The sequence below is a fragment of the Emydura macquarii genome, unplaced genomic scaffold, assembly GCF_026122565.2.
Source record: "Emydura macquarii macquarii isolate MOO-44397 ecotype Brisbane River unplaced genomic scaffold, CSIRO-AGI_Emac_v2 contig_1253, whole genome shotgun sequence".
In the NCBI taxonomy this organism is placed as follows: domain Eukaryota; kingdom Metazoa; phylum Chordata; order Testudines; family Chelidae; genus Emydura; species Emydura macquarii.
In genome coordinates this window covers 94621050-94641961 of record NW_027131390.1, presented here as the reverse complement: position 1 = coordinate 94641961, position 20912 = coordinate 94621050, and the positions used below count along the sequence as shown (strand labels likewise).

At 39.8% G+C, this 20912-nt stretch overlaps 1 protein-coding gene across 3 annotated transcripts in view; it reads left to right on the top strand.

The window, feature by feature from the left end:
- The window catches only part of R3HDM1 (R3H domain containing 1), a 118735-nt gene that overhangs the window by 81887 nt on the left and 15936 nt on the right, over positions 1–20912 (top strand). For 2 of the 3 annotated variants that reach the window (XM_067549525.1, XM_067549524.1), the window contains 4 exons: positions 5128–5282; positions 8282–8430; positions 15623–15726; positions 16653–16823. In XM_067549525.1, the coding sequence (XP_067405626.1) occupies positions 5128–5282; positions 8282–8430; positions 15623–15726; positions 16653–16823 (579 nt within the window). The remainder of the gene's footprint in view (positions 1–5127; positions 5283–8281; positions 8431–15622; positions 15727–16652; positions 16824–20912) is intronic. The other variant, XM_067549526.1, reaches the window with a different exon arrangement.

The following is a 20912-nucleotide window of genomic DNA, read 5'->3' as shown; positions in this document are numbered from 1 at the left end:
GTATACAGAGAAAGGGGAGGTGATGGATCAAGACAAGCAGCAAAATCCCCCATGCTCCTGTCACCGCAGTTTAAGCAGCCAAACAATTTAGGAAACCTTTCCCAACTTCATTGCCGTATCACATCAGTTGGAAAGGGAGGCAGCTTCTTCTGCAAAGTAAGTCAGTATGGCTTCCTGACAAGATCATGAGTGATTTTGCTGCCTGTCTTGGTCTATCACCTCCTTGTTCTCTGTATATGGCAGGGGAAGAGAGAAAATATAGCATATTGAAGGTGGGGAAGCAGCTTCAGAGGCTGTGAGCTGCAGACAGCTGCTTCCCCGCCTTTGAGATCCTATAATTAGAGCCCTATGCGGATACAAAATTTGTATCCATATCCAATCTGCAAAAATGGTCCACAGACATCTGCATCCGCAGATTTGCAAGACTCTATTTGCAGTACATGCTTTGAATCTTGCAGATCAATTTCATTGTAAAGACCTTTGTTGGTTCCCTGCCTAGCTAGTAAAATGTGTAATATTAGAAAGTAGCAACTACTTTTTTCCTGTAAACATTAATTTAAATTAGTTATTTTAACAGCTGTCATTTGTGCTTTTTTCCTACTAGAAAGCAAATCCACCAGAGCCCTTGTCTGAAACTTGCTTTTGTTTGTGGGGCTAAGTAAGGGGAAAACGTCATTTTATGTGGTCACTTGTGGTCATAGATGCAGTGTTTTGATTGATAAGGGTAAGGTTCTCTTTGTAGGACAGAAATGGACTAGTTCTGTCCCCAGTGTTTGATCACATTATTCATGAGGTTACTATATTTCATGAAATGCATTGATTTGAATAGGTTTCCATTACATTTTGTTGACACTTTAAATAAACATATGAGTGCTTTTAGGAATCTGGTCCCAGTTGTTGTCCTTTAGAAATTGTTGGACTCTTAATTCAAAATATGTATTGGAATGTGGAAATTGCCATGCTAGTTCACACTCAGTATCTATCTAGTCCAGCATCCTGTCTCCCAACAGTGACCAACACCAGATGCTTTAAAGGAATGTGCAAGAAACCCGGCACTTACATAGATGTGAAATAATCTCTCCTCCCACATTAGGAAGAAACCTAATGTCTCTTCCAAAATTTGTTAGCGTTAAGTATTGTATCTCTGGATATTCTTGTTACCCATCTAAATATTTAGTCCCTTTTTCAGTGTTGCTAAGCTTTTGGCCTCAAAAATGTCCTATGGCAATGAGTTCCACAATTTAATTATGCATTGTGTGAAAAAGGATTTCCTTTTATCAGTTTTGAATCTGCCACTTTTTTAATTTCATTTAATATCCCCTTGTGGTGTTAGACAGGGAGAACAGACACTCTCCTCACTCTATATTTTTATCATGTCTTCTTACTCATCTCTTCTCTAAGGTAAACAATGCCAGACTTTTTAATCTCTCTCCATATGAATTCTTCCATGCCCTAAAAATGTTCATTGCCCTTCTCTAAATGGCCTCTAATTCTACAATGCTTGTGCACACATATATACATGTATTTGTAAAAGGTTTTGTTTCTTATAGTTTCAGCATGACTAGTTATTTGAGTATGTGTAAGCAATGTGCTGTTTGCATGTAGGTATTTCTCTAGTAATCATCACCATGTTTTTTATGAGCATCGTACAAAATTAATGGTACATCATTTACCTCCACAAACAGAACTCTCCTCCCTTCTCCATCTATGTTGCTGGGTGAATTCCAGACAGTTTTCAGAAAGATGGAAGGTACCCTAGATTCATCTCAAGTAGTGATCAACACTTCAAATAGAAGAGTAGGCTTTTTGTTAGAGCTGAGTCATTGCCATTTTTGTCCATATGGATATTAATGAACTACTGAGTCAGCATATGCAGTACTTGTGGCTTTACACACTGTTTCACTCTGGTTTTGTATGTTCAACCCAGCATGATCCAGATGAAATTAATTGTGAAATCAGGCAAGTTTAATTGATCCTCTTGCACTGCACATAAGTTTCTAATGAAATTGGAAGTGGGACTGGCAGACATTTTCTACATAACTGCTCCATTTTTAATTGATTATTCAGTCTCTTAGGTGATAAAGATCACCTTACAAATATGATACCATGACATCAACCTACAGTGTCAATTACCCTATAGGAGTGGTTCCCAACCTTTTCTCTGCTGCAGAACACCTCAAGCTCCAGGGGCTCTTCTCCCCACCCCCAGCTAGCAGCTGGAGGAGGGGAGTGAAGGGGCAGAGGAGCCAACACATTGCTCACAGAGGAGGGGAAGAGAGGGAGATTGAACTCTGATTGGTTGTCTGCCTTATTGCCCCACCTCCTCCAGGGGTGGGGCAACCAATCAGAAGCCAGCTTTCCCCTTGTTTTCACATGTAATTTTTCAAAAAATTCCACGGCACACTTGTTCGGGCCTGACAGCACACCAGTGTGCCATGGCACACCGGTTGGGAAACACTGCCCTATACTTCTATGCTGTCACCTTTTCTGATAGAGCTGCAGGTACGCCTTTGGCACGGTATGTAAATATTTAATAATAAACTATGTTCTAGCAGAAATAATGAGTTATTTGACCTCTGTCCATTGCCAGGAAAGAATTGGCTGACCGATATCCAAAGAATTGAAGTATGTCAGTTGGAGTTGGCCTGCCACCAATTTCTTAATTACCTTTTCCAAAAAGGGGAGGCTTAAACACCTGATGATAGTTGGCAATGTTATTTAAAATAAAGTGATCTGTCGTAAACAAGAGATGAATTATTGCATGTTTGAGGGCTGCTCACCTTTCTAATAATGAGCTTGGGTATTCCCTACTGGTTTTTATCAATTCCCACATGAGTTAATGGCTCTTTCATGTCACAAATAGAACCTCTTCCAGTTGGGAGCCTGGATGAAATTCATCTAGGGAGCAAGGTGTGATTATACTCTTCTTCATATTACTACTTTGACAGCTCCAGAGAGACTGTGTTTGACTGTCTTATTCATGAAGTAGACGTGAGGGCTTCCTCCATCAAGCAGCACTTACCCTTGAATTTCCACTATCTTTGTAACTTCTTTATTTTGTACCTCCTTTTTGATTTGGTAGCATTTCATGTTCTCTTTGCACACATGTAAATGACCACACAAGGTGCAAGACAGTAGAGAATCAGGTGAAGTTGATTCAGAAACTGGTTGGAAGCAAACCTGCATTAATTAGATGACCTACCATTTGGAATAGTTCCGTTGTACAGGATTTGCCTACTTAATAGCAGAGGAGAAGGACCTCAGGCTTGGCACAAGAACCTAAAATTACGTCAAGGATCATCCTGTTCAGAATTGGGGCTCTTCCATAAGTACTTCAGTTTCTTCCTCTCATTTAATCTATTACAGGTGATTGGTAAAACATGGAACCTGCAAAGGGGAGGGGTTGCCTGGAAGTTGTGGCATCTGTAATCATGAGCAGCAAATTGCTGTAGTGCCCCACCAGACTGTCCATATGTGAGCTGATCTCAGTAATAAACACTAATGGAGTTCAATGTTATCTGTTATAACACACAACATTTTTGTTCAAAGGTTCTTGTGGTTTTCATCATCATTCTCACGTTAAAATTGTGGTATTTTTGCAGAAACTTCCTTAAGGGTTTATTTTAGTTTTTAAAGGTTTAGTCTTGTTGAAAATAAAAGTGCTTCTGACAGGGAAAACTAAATAAATTGACTTACTTACAAGTCAAATCAATGGGACATACTGTTTTGTCATTGATATACTTGTGTAATTCACAGTAGTATTGATGGGAGTTATATACATGTCTTAATGATAGAATAGCCCCTTTATAGTATTGTGCAGGCAGTTACTGTATAACCATCCCACATTGCTCAGTGGTACTTGAAGCCCTTTGCTGGAAGATCAGCACTTCATGGAAAATGGTAAACGTCTCCATGCTGGTATTGCTCTCATGATCAGAGACTAACTGATTTGTGTTTGGTATTTCATGGTGTAGACAAATGACTCCAAATGAGTGAGCCTGCTGGCTTCATCTTAACGCTCTGTGTACATACTGTAAACTCCACTCTGACCAAGCTACTAGAGGTAAAAGGCGTATGGTTTATTTTCAAGTTGGTTTTGAATAGTTCCTTTTGGAGAACTCCTACTAGTACTGTTATAAAACCTAACTATTTTTATTAGGCAACTGAGACATCTCTAAAGCGGGAATAACCAGTTTTTAAAAGGACACTCCTGGGATAATGTCCATATATTTAAAGCAACAACAAAAAATTCTCTTACCAGAGGTATTAATAACCTCTTAGACTATTAAAATTTATGGAATTTACAAAATCAAGTTTAATTTTTTGCATTATTGATTGCTTGAAGAATAAACACTAATCAACTTCCCTTTTTTTACAGCCCATTTCTACTCGATTTCATTTTCAGGTTATCATGTATGCCCTAGTGTTGTAATGTCTGGATTACAAAGAATGCAGGGGACTATTTATTTGGAGGGTTTTTTTTTAATTTTTCAATAGAATTTAGAATAAAACAGTGGAAGCGTATCTAGATGAGGAGGGCTCTTAATTACTAAAGATAATTCTTTCCCAGTTGTCTGGCTGGCGGGTCTTGCTCACATGTTCAGGGTCTAACTGATCAATATATTTGGAGTCAAGAAGGAAATTTTTCTCAGGCCAGATTGGCAAAGACCTGGGGCAGGGTGGGGGGAATGGGGAGGGTTCACCTTCCTCTGTGTGATGGGTCACTTGCTGATTTGAGCTAGAGTAAGTGGTGGATTCTCTGTAACTTGGTCTTTAAATCAAGATTTGAGGACTTCAGTAACTCATCTGAGGATATGGACCTATTACAGGAGTGGGTAGGTAAGGCTTTGTGAGCTGTGATGTGCAGGAGATGAGACTAGATAAGCATGGTGGTTCCTTCTGGCATTAAAGTCGGAGTCTATTATTCTTAGTTTTGTAAATGCTTGTTCTCCAAAAACATAAATTTGGGATCAAGTTTGACCTGACATCCCTATGAGACCTTAAAGTCTGAGAAAACTGTTAGATGTCTGAACAAAGCTGCATAACCTTTTCATGTGTGCATCTATGTGTAAAACATGTTTAGATGTAATTGTTTCAAACAAGATTTAAATGTTTGTGTAATTACAGGCTACCAAGTTATGCCTAACCAGCATCAAGCCTACCAGGGGTTGGTTGGAGTTCAGCAGTCTCAGAATCAGAATCTAGTCAGCGGCCAACACAACAACATTGGAAATCAGATTCAAGGTGTGATTGTTCCATATACTTCAGTGCCGTCTTATCAGGTAGGTTATCTTTTCAGAACTTCCTTGTCATCTGTTTGAAAATGTAAAACAATTTTTTAAAAACTCCGAACAACTTTTTAGGCTGAAAAAAGCTGCCAGCCAGAACTTAAGAGGATCTTTAAAAGATAATGTGAAATGTCTGAAGCAGGAGCATTACAAATACACAACTTTCCTTCTTTGAGTGCTTTTTCATGTCAATTCCATGCTAGGTAGTGTGTGCGCCAAAAGCACTGTTGCCAGAGATTTTTCCCTCAATTGTATTGATTGGGTCAGCTCTAGCACCCTTTGGAGCCGCGCGCTTATCCAGTATAAGGGGCACCACTGGCCCCTCACCCTCTCAGTTCCTTCTTACCACCTGTGATGGTTCCTGGAATGACCCTTTTTGCTCTGCAAGACTTCTTCCCAGTGGTTTTGGACTCTTATCTTCATTTGTAGTTTTAATAGTTTAGTGTATAGTCTTCAAAGTAGTGTTAGTGTATATAGTTAGTGCCTATCATCAAAAGACTTCTTTGGAAAAGGACTCATGCCCTGCTCCCTGGGCTTCAAGCCTTGTGCATTCTGTGGCAAACCTATGCTCATGAGTGACCTGCACTCCAGCTGCTTAAAGTGCTTGGGGAAAACTCACGTGAAAGACTAGTTCTGAATCTGTCATGACTTCATACCCCACACTAAAAAGGACTGAGTTTTCAGGCTGAAGGCCATTCTCGTGACCTCAGACCAGTCTCAGAGCTGAGCTGCTCTGACTCTGCAGTTAGTTCTTTGGTGTCGGTGTGAAGCGTTCACCTGGCACCAAGCTCTTCCCAGCACCATTCACCATCCTGGTGCCGAAGAAGAAGGGCAAGAAGCAGCGCACCGACAGAGGGCGCTTTCTGGTATAGAAGAGAGACAAGCAGGGTGAAGGCAGCGCAGTGAGACCTGTGCCAGGGCACTTTTCTTTGCTCCTGGACCTGCTTCGCACCATCTACTCCACATAGGGGATTGAGTCCAGTGCAGGACCCTCTGCCAACACAAGGAAGCCACCACGGTGCCAGCAGTCTGACAGTGCCTTGAACTCAGGAGGCTTTCTAGGTGGTTAGGGATCTTCTTTTTCTACTGGTCGTGCCAACTCCAATGGGACACCTGCCAGCTCCAGTGCCCAGAAGCAGGAGGGAACAAGAGTGTCGGGTGCCTTTCTGGCACCTTCTAGGGACAAGACTTCCCTGATCTTGGCATCCCAATCACTGGTGCATTGCCAGTCCCCAGACTTCCCACACCGTGTGGAGATGGAAGTGGTACCACCCCCATGGTTGCTGAGAGAAGTCTCCTCTTTGGAGTCCGAAGGGGAATCTTATGTACCACCAGTTTCCAGCTTATGTGCCACTGGACTTCGGTGCTGGTACCCCAGCCGGCACCTGGCCAGCGATTCACTGGCCGATGCAGTGACCTCATAGCCTATAGAATACAAAATCACTCCCAGCTGAATTATATGAGTGCTTCTAGCCAGCCATTCCTGAATTGTATTGCAGAGTGACACCAGCAAATCCCAAACTTGTCCCCAGAAATGTGCCCAGCTCTTTCCTTCTGGACAGTACAAGCTCCTAGAAAGTCTGTCATTTCATTAATAGAAAATGATATGCACAAACCCTGTTATCTCAAATGGAGTTTCCCACACACATCAGTCCAAACACTCTGGTTTAGATAAAACAATAAAACAAGTTTATTAACTACAGAAAGATAGATTTTAAGTGATTACAAGTAATGAGGCATAAAAGTAAGAATTGGTTACTAAGAAATAAAAGTTAAAATGCAAACTAATACCTAACTTAACAAGCTAAGTGAATTTAAAGCAAACAGTTTCTTTCACCGTGTGCTTATAGCCATCTGGCTGGATACTTTCAGCCATGACCACTCTCCTACTTCAATTATGCTTCTTTTGTCTTTCAGACGTTGCTGGTGCAGAGTATAGATGAGGGGGGAGAGGTGATTTGGGGCCTCCTTTGTTCATTGTTATATCTTTTCCTCCTCTTTGAGAATCATCTCCAGATGAGGTTCAGATGACAGCCAGTCTGTTTACTTGGGATGTAAATTTCTCATTCACACCCTTCTTCCTGCCAAAGAATGACTGCTTAACCAGGTGATAGTCCATTGGATTTTGTTGACACCTGGCAGAGGCATCAGTTTGCCTTTGTTTCTGAGGCGCTGGTTTGGGCTGCTTCTCCAGATTTGGAATATGCCTTGGTAACATCATACAGTAGAATCTTATAACTTGACATACAGTGTTGCTATGCACATTTTACCAGAACAATAATGATCAGCAAATTGAATTTTCAAATGAAACCTCACAAGGCGTACTTTGTACAAGATTTTATCATAGTTTTGTAAAAAAGATGAACATGATGGTACAGACTGTAAAACCCTTGAAGCAAAATGGCATCATGTTCACCTCTTAAGTCTGATGGGCACATTGGTGAGTGGAGTTAGATTTCTCCCCTTGTCTTGGTCCAGCCTCAGAGCCCTCCCCAGTTTAAAAAAAAAAAATACATCAGATCAGAGCAAAAAAATGAAATTGAAGTATAGGTAATAACAAAAACCGTTCTGCCTGATAGCTAGTTTGTCACTGCTATTCGCAAACATGTGACACTGCCTTCCTTCACCCTGAATAAGGTGATATTTACCTGCTTCATGCTACAAATGTAGTGTGATAACTACATATTCAGTTGGATGCATATTATTTCACTTAGCTCTTTGTTGCATAAATATTAAATCTGTTACAATTACTTTTGATTGAAATACATCAGACTTCACAGGTTCATCAAAAATTGAATTGTTAAAATATGTATTTAGGTGGGGAATTTTCTGGGATGGGTAATAATCTCTAATAGGGTAATTATGGAATGAATGTGCATTTTAGTGTTTAACATTATCTGTATTGTAACATACTTGTGTGGTGTAGGTGGTCTGATGGCAGAGGAGGAACTTGTCTGCAAAAGAAAATGTCTTGAAATATTCTTAATCTTTAGGTTTCAGTGCCTCAAGGTTCCCAAGGAATGCCCCAGCATACATATCAGCAGCCTGTTATAATTCCCAGCCAGTCAAATCAAGGACTGCCCACAACAGGAATACCTGTTTACTACGGTGTCATTGCATCAGGTCAACAGAATAATATAAGGTGAGTAACTTGATCTTCAATAACCTGCTTATTACTTTGCATTCCCCTAAGAGAGTTTGCTTCTGTATCATAGTATTTTCAGTATTAGTTCTTAGTGTGACTCTGTGGCCACTTCTTACAGCTAGGTAACAAAATTATATATTTTTCTTGTTATCTTTATTTCCTTTTATTCATGCAAGGTAAATAGAACACTATGTATCTTCAGTAATTGGGACCCACTTACCCGTGATTAAAAAATAAAATAAAATAAAATTTCTCAAAGTAGTTTATTATAACAGAGTTAGAATTTCTAGTTTGAATATTTGCTGAATCGTTTAAGGGACAATGTTTTTACACTAAGCCCCAGGAAATGCAATAATTCCTTTTTACCATGACACTTAAAAGCTTTGGAGAGACTTCTTTAGTCACTAGTTCTGTCACAGAGGTGACTTTGGGAAGGGACAGTAATAGAAATTTGAGTCCTCTAAGTAGATTGAGAATGAAGATTTCTGCCTTTGTTGGAGCATTGTCTGAAAAGAAGATAAGTAGGTGTGCCAAAGTAGGCTAACTAAACCTGCTGGCACAAACCTCGCTCTGAACCAAGAAGATAAGATCTTTTTGGACATTCAGGCTTTGTTCTGGTTGGAGTAGCTGTTTGATAGATATCTTAACTCTTACCTACCTTGTTGACTGTAAATGAGCTCAGGTATTTAGCCTCACTGTTTGTGTGGGCAGTGCCTTTGTGTTTTATATGCTGTTGATTCTTGAATGTTGCATGTGCATGAAGACAGACTCTTTAACCACAGAAGAATTAAACCTCTTGAGCACTTGCTGTAGAGTTCCATTACTGATAAATCTTTCTCTGGCTGCACAAATCCATGTCTTCTGAAAACCTCTTGCCCAGTACTATGAGTCATGGAACTTCAAGAAGTTGTAGCAAACTAATACTTTTTGCAAATGGCTTTTTTTTTTTTTTTTTCTAGTTATGGAAAAGGTTTAGCTCCTTTAGCACTGTCTCAGATGTGAACTCTTGTATTGCAGTGCTTAAGGAATCATTGCTCTATAGCATTATTTACTTGAAGGATTCTGAACTCTTGACCTTCATACATGATGATCCTTCATCACTCCAGACTTCTGTTAAACTTCCAAAGCAGCTGCAGTGTCGTAGTAGGGGCTAACTCCCAGGTCAAAAATATAGGCAAGTTTTGCTGCTAAGTCTTTTATGTTCCATCTGGGATGTTTTGCTTCTCTAGAGAGTGCTATTTGACATTCAGTGCAGACAATCCAATAGCTAATGAGGTCGTCTTGCTCTTACCAAAATAGTTTTTTGTGTTGGAACACTTTGACATACAAAGTAGAAAACTGTCCTGCAGCGCTGAATGGTCTCAAACTTCACCAAGTGACTGTCAAGAAAAAAAGATGTAGACGCACAAGATCTATGTGTGTCCAAAAAGTGTTCTACCTACTGGAGGGTGTTTAATAAATAACTTCGCTAGCAATGTGAGCAGTAAAGAGGTATTTAAGTATCTAGGAAATAATATTTTGTCTGATTCACATACTGCTTGATTTTCCCCAGCTCTTAGTTTAAATAATTTTCCCAAATCCTTTTGTTTCTGGGCTTTAACAAACAAAATTCAGGTTGTCTGGGGGGTTTCATTATGTTTTTGTTTTTAGCCTTATGTAGTTGAAAATAATTAAACTAAAATAACAATCAAGTGGTTTAATGTTATTTGTATCTCTCATTATTTTTCTTCCATTTGTGTTTAGTTTTAACCTCTATTTTGTGTTCATTTTCCATGTTTGATCTTTGTTCTGTTTTCTCCAACTGCCTGTTTCTGTCTATCTTTTCAAATACCCTCCTCCAGCATCTGTTTTTCTTGTTACATTCTCTAGCTCTGTCTCACAAATCAGTCTGTCACATAAGCTTCCTGAGCAGCAAGTTTCCTCCCACTCCTCTTGCTACTTTTAGGGGTATGTGTGAAGCTGCCCTCCCGTGAATGAATCATTGTTTAAAGTTAACAAAATGCTTATAAAGCTTTATGGAGAAGAGATTGAAAGGGCTCTTAGTTGCTGGAAGAATGAGGGAGCAGGAAATGTCATTCCATTTGGTTCTCTAATCCAAATTAAGACCACTTTACTTCTGAGTGAGGGCATCCATACAGTGGTTCAGTGAACTTTAACTAATGCATTATAAATTCACACCTTTAGTTTATTTGGCTTAACTTCCCCGAGTGGCCCTGTGAAGACAAACTCTTACATCATTTGATGTTCTTTGTGCTTGTGTCTTTCAATGCCCTTTTCTAGCACACACTGAATTTTTGGTGTGTCACAACGAACTCTTCTACTTAAACCCCGCTGAACAACTGAAATTTTAGCTGATTTGTCTGAAAATAGCCTCTCTACTTTTGATCTGACCTAAGCAGAGATGGAATCAAAGCATCTTGTCAGCTTCAAGAGACTTCAGTAGTGATGTGCTCTTGTCTAATGGATATTTAGAGTATGCTACCCATAAGCAGCTTTACGTTGTCCCAGACTGATTCTTGTTTTGTTTTTAATTAAGTGCTAGATCCTCACTTAAAAAGAAATACATTAAAAATAAATCAGTGCTTACTGTTATAGGTCCCAAAGTGATTGGACCTCTGACTCTTTGGTGGCCTCTTTGAGAGTACCCTACTTAGGCTGTGTGATAGCTAGACTTCTGAAACATTTATTGGGATGGAGTCCCACAACACATGCTCTCTCTCTTTAAGTCAGGGATTCAGGCTGCAGTTCCTACTACTGTGCACTGTGGTTACCTCAGCACATCAGACTTTAGTGAGCACCTTCAGTCCTGTTCTCTTGGGGGCAACAACAAGGTCAATGATCATGACCAGCCATCCTTCATAAAGCAAAGTAGCATTTATTCAGAATAAAAGACTTACAGAGAGAATGTTTTAGAACAACAGATATCTGGTAAGCCAGGTATGCTTATTGGCTATCACCCATCTTTCACATGGAAACCCTGACAGGTTTCAAACTACTTCTGGTCCTCTGGCAGTACCTGTCCCTCTGGATCACAGTCTCATGTCAGTTCTTGGATCAGGTGAAAATGACCTCCTATCCTGGGTCTGGATGGTCACTTTATGTAGTTTTCAGTTCTTTGTGAGATCTCTTGAGCCAGGTCGAATTAGCATATGCAGTTTCTCCCGTGAGGAGAAGCATCTCCAGACTTGTTACTGCTTAGAGATTTGCATTAATCACTCCTCACTCACTGTACCCTCCCGCCCCAAACTTCATCCCCCACCAAGTGATTTTAATTCATGCCAGAAAATCTTTAGGTCCCCCATGGAGCCAGAATATAATCCGTAGCCCGCAAAGATACATACAACATTTATAAATTTGACACAATAGTCTTTGGATATTCCATATGTGTGTAGTATCTTGCACAGTTATATTGTTGTTGAAATAAGCCACAGAAACTGATTTATTTTAGAGTCTTGAAAGAAGGGCCCATGTCATATGGTTAGGCACTTTGGAAAAACTGTTCCTCAAAATTGTTATTTGTTTAAATGTGCATTTAATATGGAAGATCCCAATCCAAAGCCTACTTGAAAGTATATATGGTAGTTGATTTCAAACAATGTTTCTTCAGCACAGTGTTAATCTAGTAAAGAAATAACTTTGAATTTGTGCCACTATATTGCATTAGTAAGTGTTTATCATGCTATTTTCCTTATTGTGGTAAAAATGGAAAATTCTCTTATTTCTACAAACTGAGCTTAGAGTAATCAGAAGTATGCAAAGAGGCACTCCAAAGTACAAACCACAAAACAATTGAAGACATTGGAAATACAGCCATTATTAGGAGTGCAGTTGTATAAATCAGCAGTGATTCATAGATTATAAAAACCAGAAGGGACCAGTGTGATCATCTAGTCTGTGTACTGTATGACACAGGCCTTAGGACTTCCCAGAATTAATTTCATTTTGAACTAGAGTATATCTTTAAGAAAAACATCCAATCTTGATTTTTAAAACTTCAAATGATAGAGAAGCTACCACAATACTTAGTAAGTTGGTCCACTACAACCTTTGGCTAATTACCTTCACTCTTAAAAATGTGCACCTTATTTCTAGTCTAAATTTGAATAACTTCCTTCCATGATTCTTTTAAACCCTGGTTGATTCTTTTTTGTTAAATTTCCACTGATTCGTTCAATTGTATTTATGTGGCATCTTTTATCCTAAATGAAAAGCATGTGTTTAAGTTTTGGGAAAATGACAAAACAGAATGTCTATAGTAAGACACCGTAAAGACAACATGGTCAGTAGGGTCAGTCTTTTTTTCAATTTGTAGTAGTAAAGGTACCTTTCTCGGCCCTTTTCCCACCTGCTTGCACTGAAATTAAGCTTAAAATCATAAATGTGCCATTCTGCTGTTCCATTCACTTACTATCCTGGCTCTGGCAGTAGTCAGTACCTGATATCTACCCCAAAACTGCTCTTCCCCCCCCACCCACCATACACACACACAGTTTCACACAGTTGTACAACAAGTGAAGTCGAAACACCAGAGTCTCCTTTTGGCCCACAAAGTGCTCAGTTAGCCACCAGTCCTTCACTGTTCAGTAAAGCACATAAGCATATAACTTAAGTTTGGCATGTGCAATGGATTTAAGTATCTGCTAATACTTTGCCAAACTGAGAGCTCAATGACTAGAGGATGTGCTTGCCTTCCAAACTCAAGATTCAGTGTTGGAAGAGAGAGGAAGTGAGGCAGTAAATGTGCATTTTGAAATTGTAAAACAAATGAAATATGCAGAAAAGGCGACTGGATGGAAGACAAGGAAATAGATGACAGGGAAATGAGTTGAATTTTTGGTTTGAATGATTTTGGGGAGGTACCTTGTTATGTCTGTCACTTACCTGTGTTTCAAATGTGTGCTTTGCAAAATTGTTTTACATAGAATGAAACTGTGAAAATTACCCTTTTGCTGGCATTACAAATGCATGAAAAGTTTCTATATTTAGTAGTCCCTTAAATCTCTAGACTGCTCTTCCTCATCCCCACCTCCCAAATTAAATCAGTTTATTCTGAACAATCCCTGATGAGCCAGTAAGTCACCTTGCCTCTGGGAGAGCTCCACTTCAGTAATACTCTTTTTAATGTATATTACATTTTCAGGATTTTGTGGGGATTTCTGTGTGTAATGCTGGCTGTTTATGCAAATGTAGGTAAAGTGAAACTAATTATATTCTTCAATTCTGATACTGCCATGTTCCAGAAGTGCCCTTCATAATCTTATGTCTGTAAACGTTGCAGCTGTACAGATAATGAACTATACCACCATTTGCCAATACATTTTCAATGCAGTACAGGGAGATTTGGGCCCACTGTTCCCATTGTGCATGATCGTTAATATTAGGAATATTGTCCTACATGATTACATTTTGTCCATTGTGCTTCCTAAGAATGTATGAACCTTATCTTATCAAAATGTTTTTGAAACATGCCAGTACAGCATACTAACACATAATAGGTCTGTCATAAAGTAGCCCCACCTGGTGCAGTCCTTTCTGGCAGGCTATGGCATGATATGTGCACCCTTCTTCAGTTTCACTTCTCAGACAACCCAATAACTTCACTCGAGGCTCTTCCCCTCTCAATAATATCCCTCCTTGGGGCTGATTTATTAAAAAACTCATTGAAAGTTATCCATAAATCCCAAAATAAGACCTTAATCACCCCCAGTGCAAAATAATCATTAAGATCACCCAACATCTCATCCCACACCTCCTCACATACCACATCCCAGATTCTTTGACCATAACCGGACACACTGTGTTCTCTTCTGTTCCTTTGGCCCTGGACAGCCACCCCCAGCCCTTCCAACTGGAGTAACACTCTTGTCCCAGCGGGAACCCCCTCAGCCTTTCTGCTGGGAGCGTTCTTGCAAGAGGAGCATTTCTCACTTCCCCTGGCCCTCTCATGGTTCCTCTGATTCCAGCCCTCTTGCTCTGGAGAAGTCAGTGGGTAACTCCTTCATTGCTCTCCTGCCTTCAGCCGGCTCTGGCTGTCTGGCTTTGAGCCAGCAGGCAATTCTCTGTTCTGCTTCCTGGCCTTCAGCCCAGTCCTGCATTCCTTGCACAGTCAGTGCTCCTTTTGAAGCCAAAATAGAAGCTTGGGTATGCAAGGAATACCAGAAAAGGCTCTTAAATTTGTAAACATTAAGGCCCAACTCTTTAACTCTTTATGCTCAGCACTACCAACTCATATGACTTTATTGCAAGTCTCATGGTATTTTTTAAAGGGAACTCATTAATTTCTGGTTTTAGCCTTCCATCTTCCACATTTTAGCCCTCTAATTCTCCCATTGCTGTCAATGGAACTAAAGCTGCAGGCTATCATCAGCAAAGATAGTGATCCTTTTTCACCACGTGGGGGCTTTGACAGAAGAAACTGGGGGTGCTTGGAATCAGACTGTGAGGCAGTGCATTAAACAAAGTGAAAACGAACATGGAGAAAAGGAAGATATCCACAATGTCCGTGCTTTATGGGCCTCTGTCCAGCTATTTTACTTTTATACTTATAATTCACACCAAAAGCTGCCACCATCTTCATTGTTTCTGCATTCATCAAAGCCAGCAAATTATTTATGGCCAAAATGTTGATGGATTATGTCTAACTGTCCTCTAAATTTATTCTTGTTTAGTTTAAGCCTTTACATTTACTAAATGACATTATAATCTTTGGACCCAGGATCCTGGAAACTTTTCTGGGGGTATTTTTTGATATACAAAGTTTTGTATTTGAGCTTTCTTGCTTGTAGATAGGTTTTGTGTCACTAACTGTTCATAAAATTATTTGTATAGTAAACTTCAGCAATACCTTTCAGAGGACAGAAGTGAAAAGATGTAGTCTACTGTCCTCTAAGTCCTGGTGTACACACAGTTCTTGTACCAGTAAAACAGTTGGGTTTGTGGGGGAGGGCAGTGACTCTATTTGTTAGATTGTTAGATGGTACAACCCCTAGTGTAGACATAGTTATACTGGTTACGTCTTTTCTGTTTTCAGAGAAAAGCAGATACTGGGGGGGAGGCATTATATGTTTTTAGGGAATTGCTATCAAAATCCCAGTCACCTATAGCATTGTCAATTAATTCAAAAGTGGTTGATTCATATATATTTTTTTTAATTCTCATCTATATGTCATCTTTGTATTTTTTACTGCAGTTCATCAGTAGGATATTTGCAGCCTCCAGGATCAGAGCCGTTACAGTTTCCTAGAACATCTTCCCCGTGCAATTCCCAGCAGCTTCAAGGACAACAGTGTACAGGTATGAGAATATAACTTTGGTGGTTGGTGAAGTTAAACGGAATTATGTTTGCTGAATTACTAAGAAAAAGATTCTAGCTATTATTATGTAGTTTGATAAATGCTGCTGAAGGGGGCAATTTAGAATTAATTCGTGCATTAGCTCTATAGATATAAATTTTAAAACCAGCAGTTGATGCCATTAAGTTATATGGGAGATTTAACCTGATTTCTCATTTTTGTTTGTCTCATGTCAGGGAAGGGTTGCAAATTGTTCCTCTAAAATGTAGTGATGTATTTCAGTATGTCATGCTTGTATATGTGGTTGAGAGTTGAGACGAGGAGATTGCAAGCACAAACTAAATTATTAATGAAGAGATTGTGTATTGAAAGATAAAGGAATTACTAAAATATTTCTTCCTTACTATTTATAACTTTTGCAATAAAACAGTAATTTTACATGTAACAGTTTGGAACTTTTGTGCAACTTCTGTTCAAATTCACTTTCCTAAACTTTATCGGTTCCTATGGTTTTTGTGTAGGCTAGGGTTCCACATATATATTTTAAAAAGGAATAAGAATAAAACTATATGGTGGATCCCTTTAGAATAATTATTCAGTAGAGATGATTGTATCGCCTTCCAGCTGGACATATAGTCTAAAATTAGGACATCTAAGTTTGAGAGTTGATTTTGCACCTGATCCAGCAGAGACTGGGTATATCGTGGAAGCAGTGTATTTAGCTCCTGTGCTCAGGAGACAGGTTCTAGATTTCATCAGCTGAACCAAGAACAAAAATGGAGAGGTAATGTTGGGAAGGAGTGGAAATAGTAGGCATTATTTGAACTATGGGCAGGGGGAAGTAAGTTGTACAACTAGAGGTCATGAGAAACTAACTCCTCCTAGATTTTTATATGGTAGGCTTATTCACTGCTTTTGCTTTCATAGTTTATAACGACCATTCAAGTCAGAAGCTGCCACCACCTCCTACACTTTTGCCACCTTCATCACAGTCAAAGCCACAGCAGGGTCTTTCCATTGTGCGCTGCAGTATAGTGTCTCCACTCGCACCATGTAAAAGTTCACCTGTTGGTTTTTCCATCATGCAGCCAGTAAAAGGTATATCTCTTTAGGACTTCTATATAAGCCATTCTGTCCAAAGAAGTATAATAAGTTATCAAATTGTTGTAATACTTAGCCAAGCTATCAGCTGTCACTTTAATTTTGTCTGTATGAAGTATGCTCACTATTTCCTTTATTCCCCACTGATCTTCTCTCCACTGCTGTAATTATAAAATTAAAAAATGAAACTCCAAACAAAATAATGGTTAATTTCAGTGGCTTTGTTCGGGGCAATTTTCTCAACAGATCAGAACATGATTTGGCAGAATCACCTGGCTAGCTTAAACCACATTTCAGAATAAAACGGTGTGTTTGTGCAACTACTGAAATAAATAATAAACCTGGTAGATTATTATAATAGTAATAATAGCAGCCATATAGAGTTTTTTCATGTACAAAGTGTTTTACAAACACTAACTTGCAGTGTTGTAGCCATATTGATTTCCAGATATTAGGGAGAAGGTGGGTGAGATAATATCTTCTATTGGACCAATTTTTGTTCATGAAAGAGATGGGCTTTTGATCTTATACAGAACTCTTCTTCGGGTCTGGGAAAGGTATTCAGAGTGTCACAGCTAAATAAAAGCTGGAACAGATTGTTTAACATAAGTAGTTAACACATGTTGTAAGAGACCATTCAAGGTAAAGTGGCCAGTTAACACCTCTGCAGTCAAAGCACAAAAAAGGGGGGTTAGTGGGATGCAGATTGTTGTAATGAGCCATAAATCCAGTGTTTTTAGTCCATGGTTTTAAGTGCCCACTAGAGTTTGATTTTAAGCTCCTAAGCTCATCTCTTGAAGATGAGGTCAGATACAGAATGATGGTTTTGTGAAACATGTTCACCTCATAGGTAAGGCCCTACTTAATTTGCGATATTGTGGAAATTGTGGATCCCACAATATTAGGCTTCCACAGTGGGAACCCCGGCCACTCTGGGGCTGAGAGTGTTCTCAGCCACGGGCAGCTGACAGTAGGAGCCCCTGCTGTCGGCCTTGAACACCACTGTCAGCCCCGAGTGGCCGACAGTGGGACCCCTGCTCTCAGTTGCGGGCAGTCGACAGCGGGACCCCTGCTCTCAGCCCCAGGTGGCTGCTGTCAGCCCCGGGCAGCTGACAGCAGGAGACCTCGCTCTCAGCCTTGGGCTGCGGACAGTGGAAAATTGCAGAAAAGTAATAAGGGACCTTATTACCACAAATAATATGGTCCATTATTACTTTTCTGTGATTTTTTTCATGGCTTGTCCACAACTCAGCCTCAATTTTTTGATAATTATCCCACAATTCAAGTAGGGCCTTACTCATGCATTTTTGTCTTTTACAATTTTTCTGTGAGAATTAATTTGAGAGCATAGTGATTGTCTGGTTTTACCTACATAGTTGTTGTTTGGGCATATAATGCCCTGGATGAGATGCACCTCTACATGTTGTGATAGGCATGGTAGGATCTATGAGTTCTGAAAGGTGTGTTACAGGGGATATTTATAATCATAGCAGTGGAGATATGTCTTCACGTTTTGCATCTGTTTTTCTGGCAGGGTCTAATGAAGCTTTGAATTGGCATGTCCCAGTCTGTGGGGAGCTTGCTCCTGATGATGAGTTTGTGGGCTCAAAGACCAGAAGATGGAGTTCAGGAAAGACTTTGTACAGGATCTGGTTCCCATCGAGTATGGATTGTAATTGTTTGATACCCTATATGCTGTCCAGTGTGGGGTGGTAGTTGATAATGAAGGGTGGAGTGTCAGAACCCTTTTTTTCCTGCATTGAAGCAATGTATTTGGGGTAGATAGTGAGTCTTGTCCATTGTTTTGTAGATAATTGAAGCAGGCAGTGATTCTATTATTGTGAGGGATGTTTGTGTATAGGGAGGTGACATCCATGGTGGCAAGGATGGTGTTCTCAGGGAGATTGTTGATGTATCAGGGTTTCTGGAGGAAGTTGGTTTTATTCTGGAGTAAACTGGTCCTTTGTGTAGTGATGAGTCCTGATATTCCTTCAGTAAGAGTGCCATGGCCAGATATGATGGGTCTGCCAGGGTTCCTTTGTTTGTGTATCTTGGGAAGCATGTAGAAGGTACCTGGGGTGGGTTCATGGGGAATGAGGATATAGAGTTTCTTTTTGAGATGTTTGGGGAAGGGTTAGATCAATATCCTTAAATTCTAGGATGAATTGTGCTGTGGAGTCATCTTTGAGTTCTTTATCATGGTATCAGAGAGTTTTTGGTTGGCCTTGTTAACGTAGCCATCACAGTTGAAGACTCTGACACCATCTTGTCCGCTGGTTTGAGCACTATCTGGTTTGGATTTCAAGGACTGTATAGCTGTTCTCTCAGCGGTGGAGATATTGTGATGTGATATTTAAGGATTTCACAGACAATTTTTTCCCCCTGAAGCTATTGATGTAATGTTCAAACGTGTGGTTTCATCCATTGTGGAGTATCCAGTAAGATGATTTGTTTTTCCTATGGCTGTTGGTGGGGACTGGTAGTTGTGGGTAGTGTCGTGATTGTTGCAAAAGAATTTGTTGAGGTGGAGTCAGCAAAATAATTCTTTTCTTGTTCTCCGCATGTTAGTATGGTATCAGGTTCTGAGGTTGGGGCAGAAGGTCAGTCCCATGGAGAATACAGATAATTCAACTCCAATTAGGGGTAGTCTTGATGATAAATTGACGATGTTGGGGTGTCATGTAGTGTCCGTGTGTTGGGTCCTGGTGCTATGGTTTCTTCTGAAGGTTTTCAGTGGGTTATGGAGTTGCTGTAGTTGGTTCCACTTTTTGTTTTTGTGTTGGATAGCTGTCATAGGGTTTTTTGATAGTTGTTTTGGGTTTCTTGCATGTTGTCCAAGTAGGTTTCCTGATTCGCCACTTCTCCCCCCCTCCCAGTTGTGGGAGGCATGTGGTGATTTCTTGTTTGAGGTGTTCCTTTCTGGAATCTGGGAGGTGCAGGAGATGGTTCCTCAGTTTTTCTGAAGTCCTTCAAATTGCTGAGCAGCTCTTCAGGAGTTGTATGTAGTGGTCAGAGAGTTATAGATGGTAAGTCATCTGAGGGTAATGTTTTAGAGCTTGAACCTGGGAAGTGCTGAGCAACTGCAACTCCCATTGAAATTAGTGGAGCTATTCATGTTATTCAAGACTTCAGAGTTAGGCCCTAAACAAGCAGGTTGTCAAGTAATACTACAACAAAATTAGTAGCATTCCTATTTTATTGATAGGGAATTTGATACATTAAAGGTTAAATGATTTGCTGAAAGTAGACAAGTTTAGAACTGAGATTGTAAATATCTCCCAGTCCTGTGAACAGACCAGTAGATCACTCCTCTATTTGAGAGCCCTAGGTTGCCCTATAAATTGTTTTATGTGAAAAGTTTATTAGCAGATGATTTCTAATATTAAGCTTACTGTTGAGGGGTTAACTTCCAGGACAGTGGCAAGATGGCACTCTTCTTTTAACAGCACACTATTTCAGTTCATCTGCAGTATATATATTTTCTTTCTGTTGGAAGCTTGTTTATCTACAATTTCTTGAAGGGTGAGTCACTCCAGCATGCCTAAAAATAAACCAGATGGTCTAACAATTCAGTAATGTGTTCTCCCACTCTGACTAGATGATAATCCATCTTGACAGTTTTGGTTTAACACCACTGGGAAGCATAGATTAGACCTATCAAACAAAGTTTGAATTAAGAGGGGGAATCTTAAGTGACACGAGTGTTTTTTGTTTTTTTTAAATGAGAACGAGGAGAAAAGGGTGTAATTCAGGTAACAATGCCCTTTAGGGACAAGAACTTCAAATGTAACATGAAGACTGCAGTTTAGAGAGGATAGACCATGTATTGTTTGGTGTCTATAAGGGTGTGGAGGCAAGTGGCTGACTCTCTCTCCCTGGAAACATATTATTTGGAGCACTTGAAGGGAATCCAGTTCAGTTCTAAGAGTCAAGCTGGGTTTTCCTCCTCATGCATCATAAGCAATTATGCCCACAGTGGCACCTGTGTAACCCCATCATCATCAATAGGTCTGTTTTGGGTTAATAGATTGGAATTTTTTTTTTAAAACAAAACACTTGCACAAAGTACAATAGAAACCAGCTCTC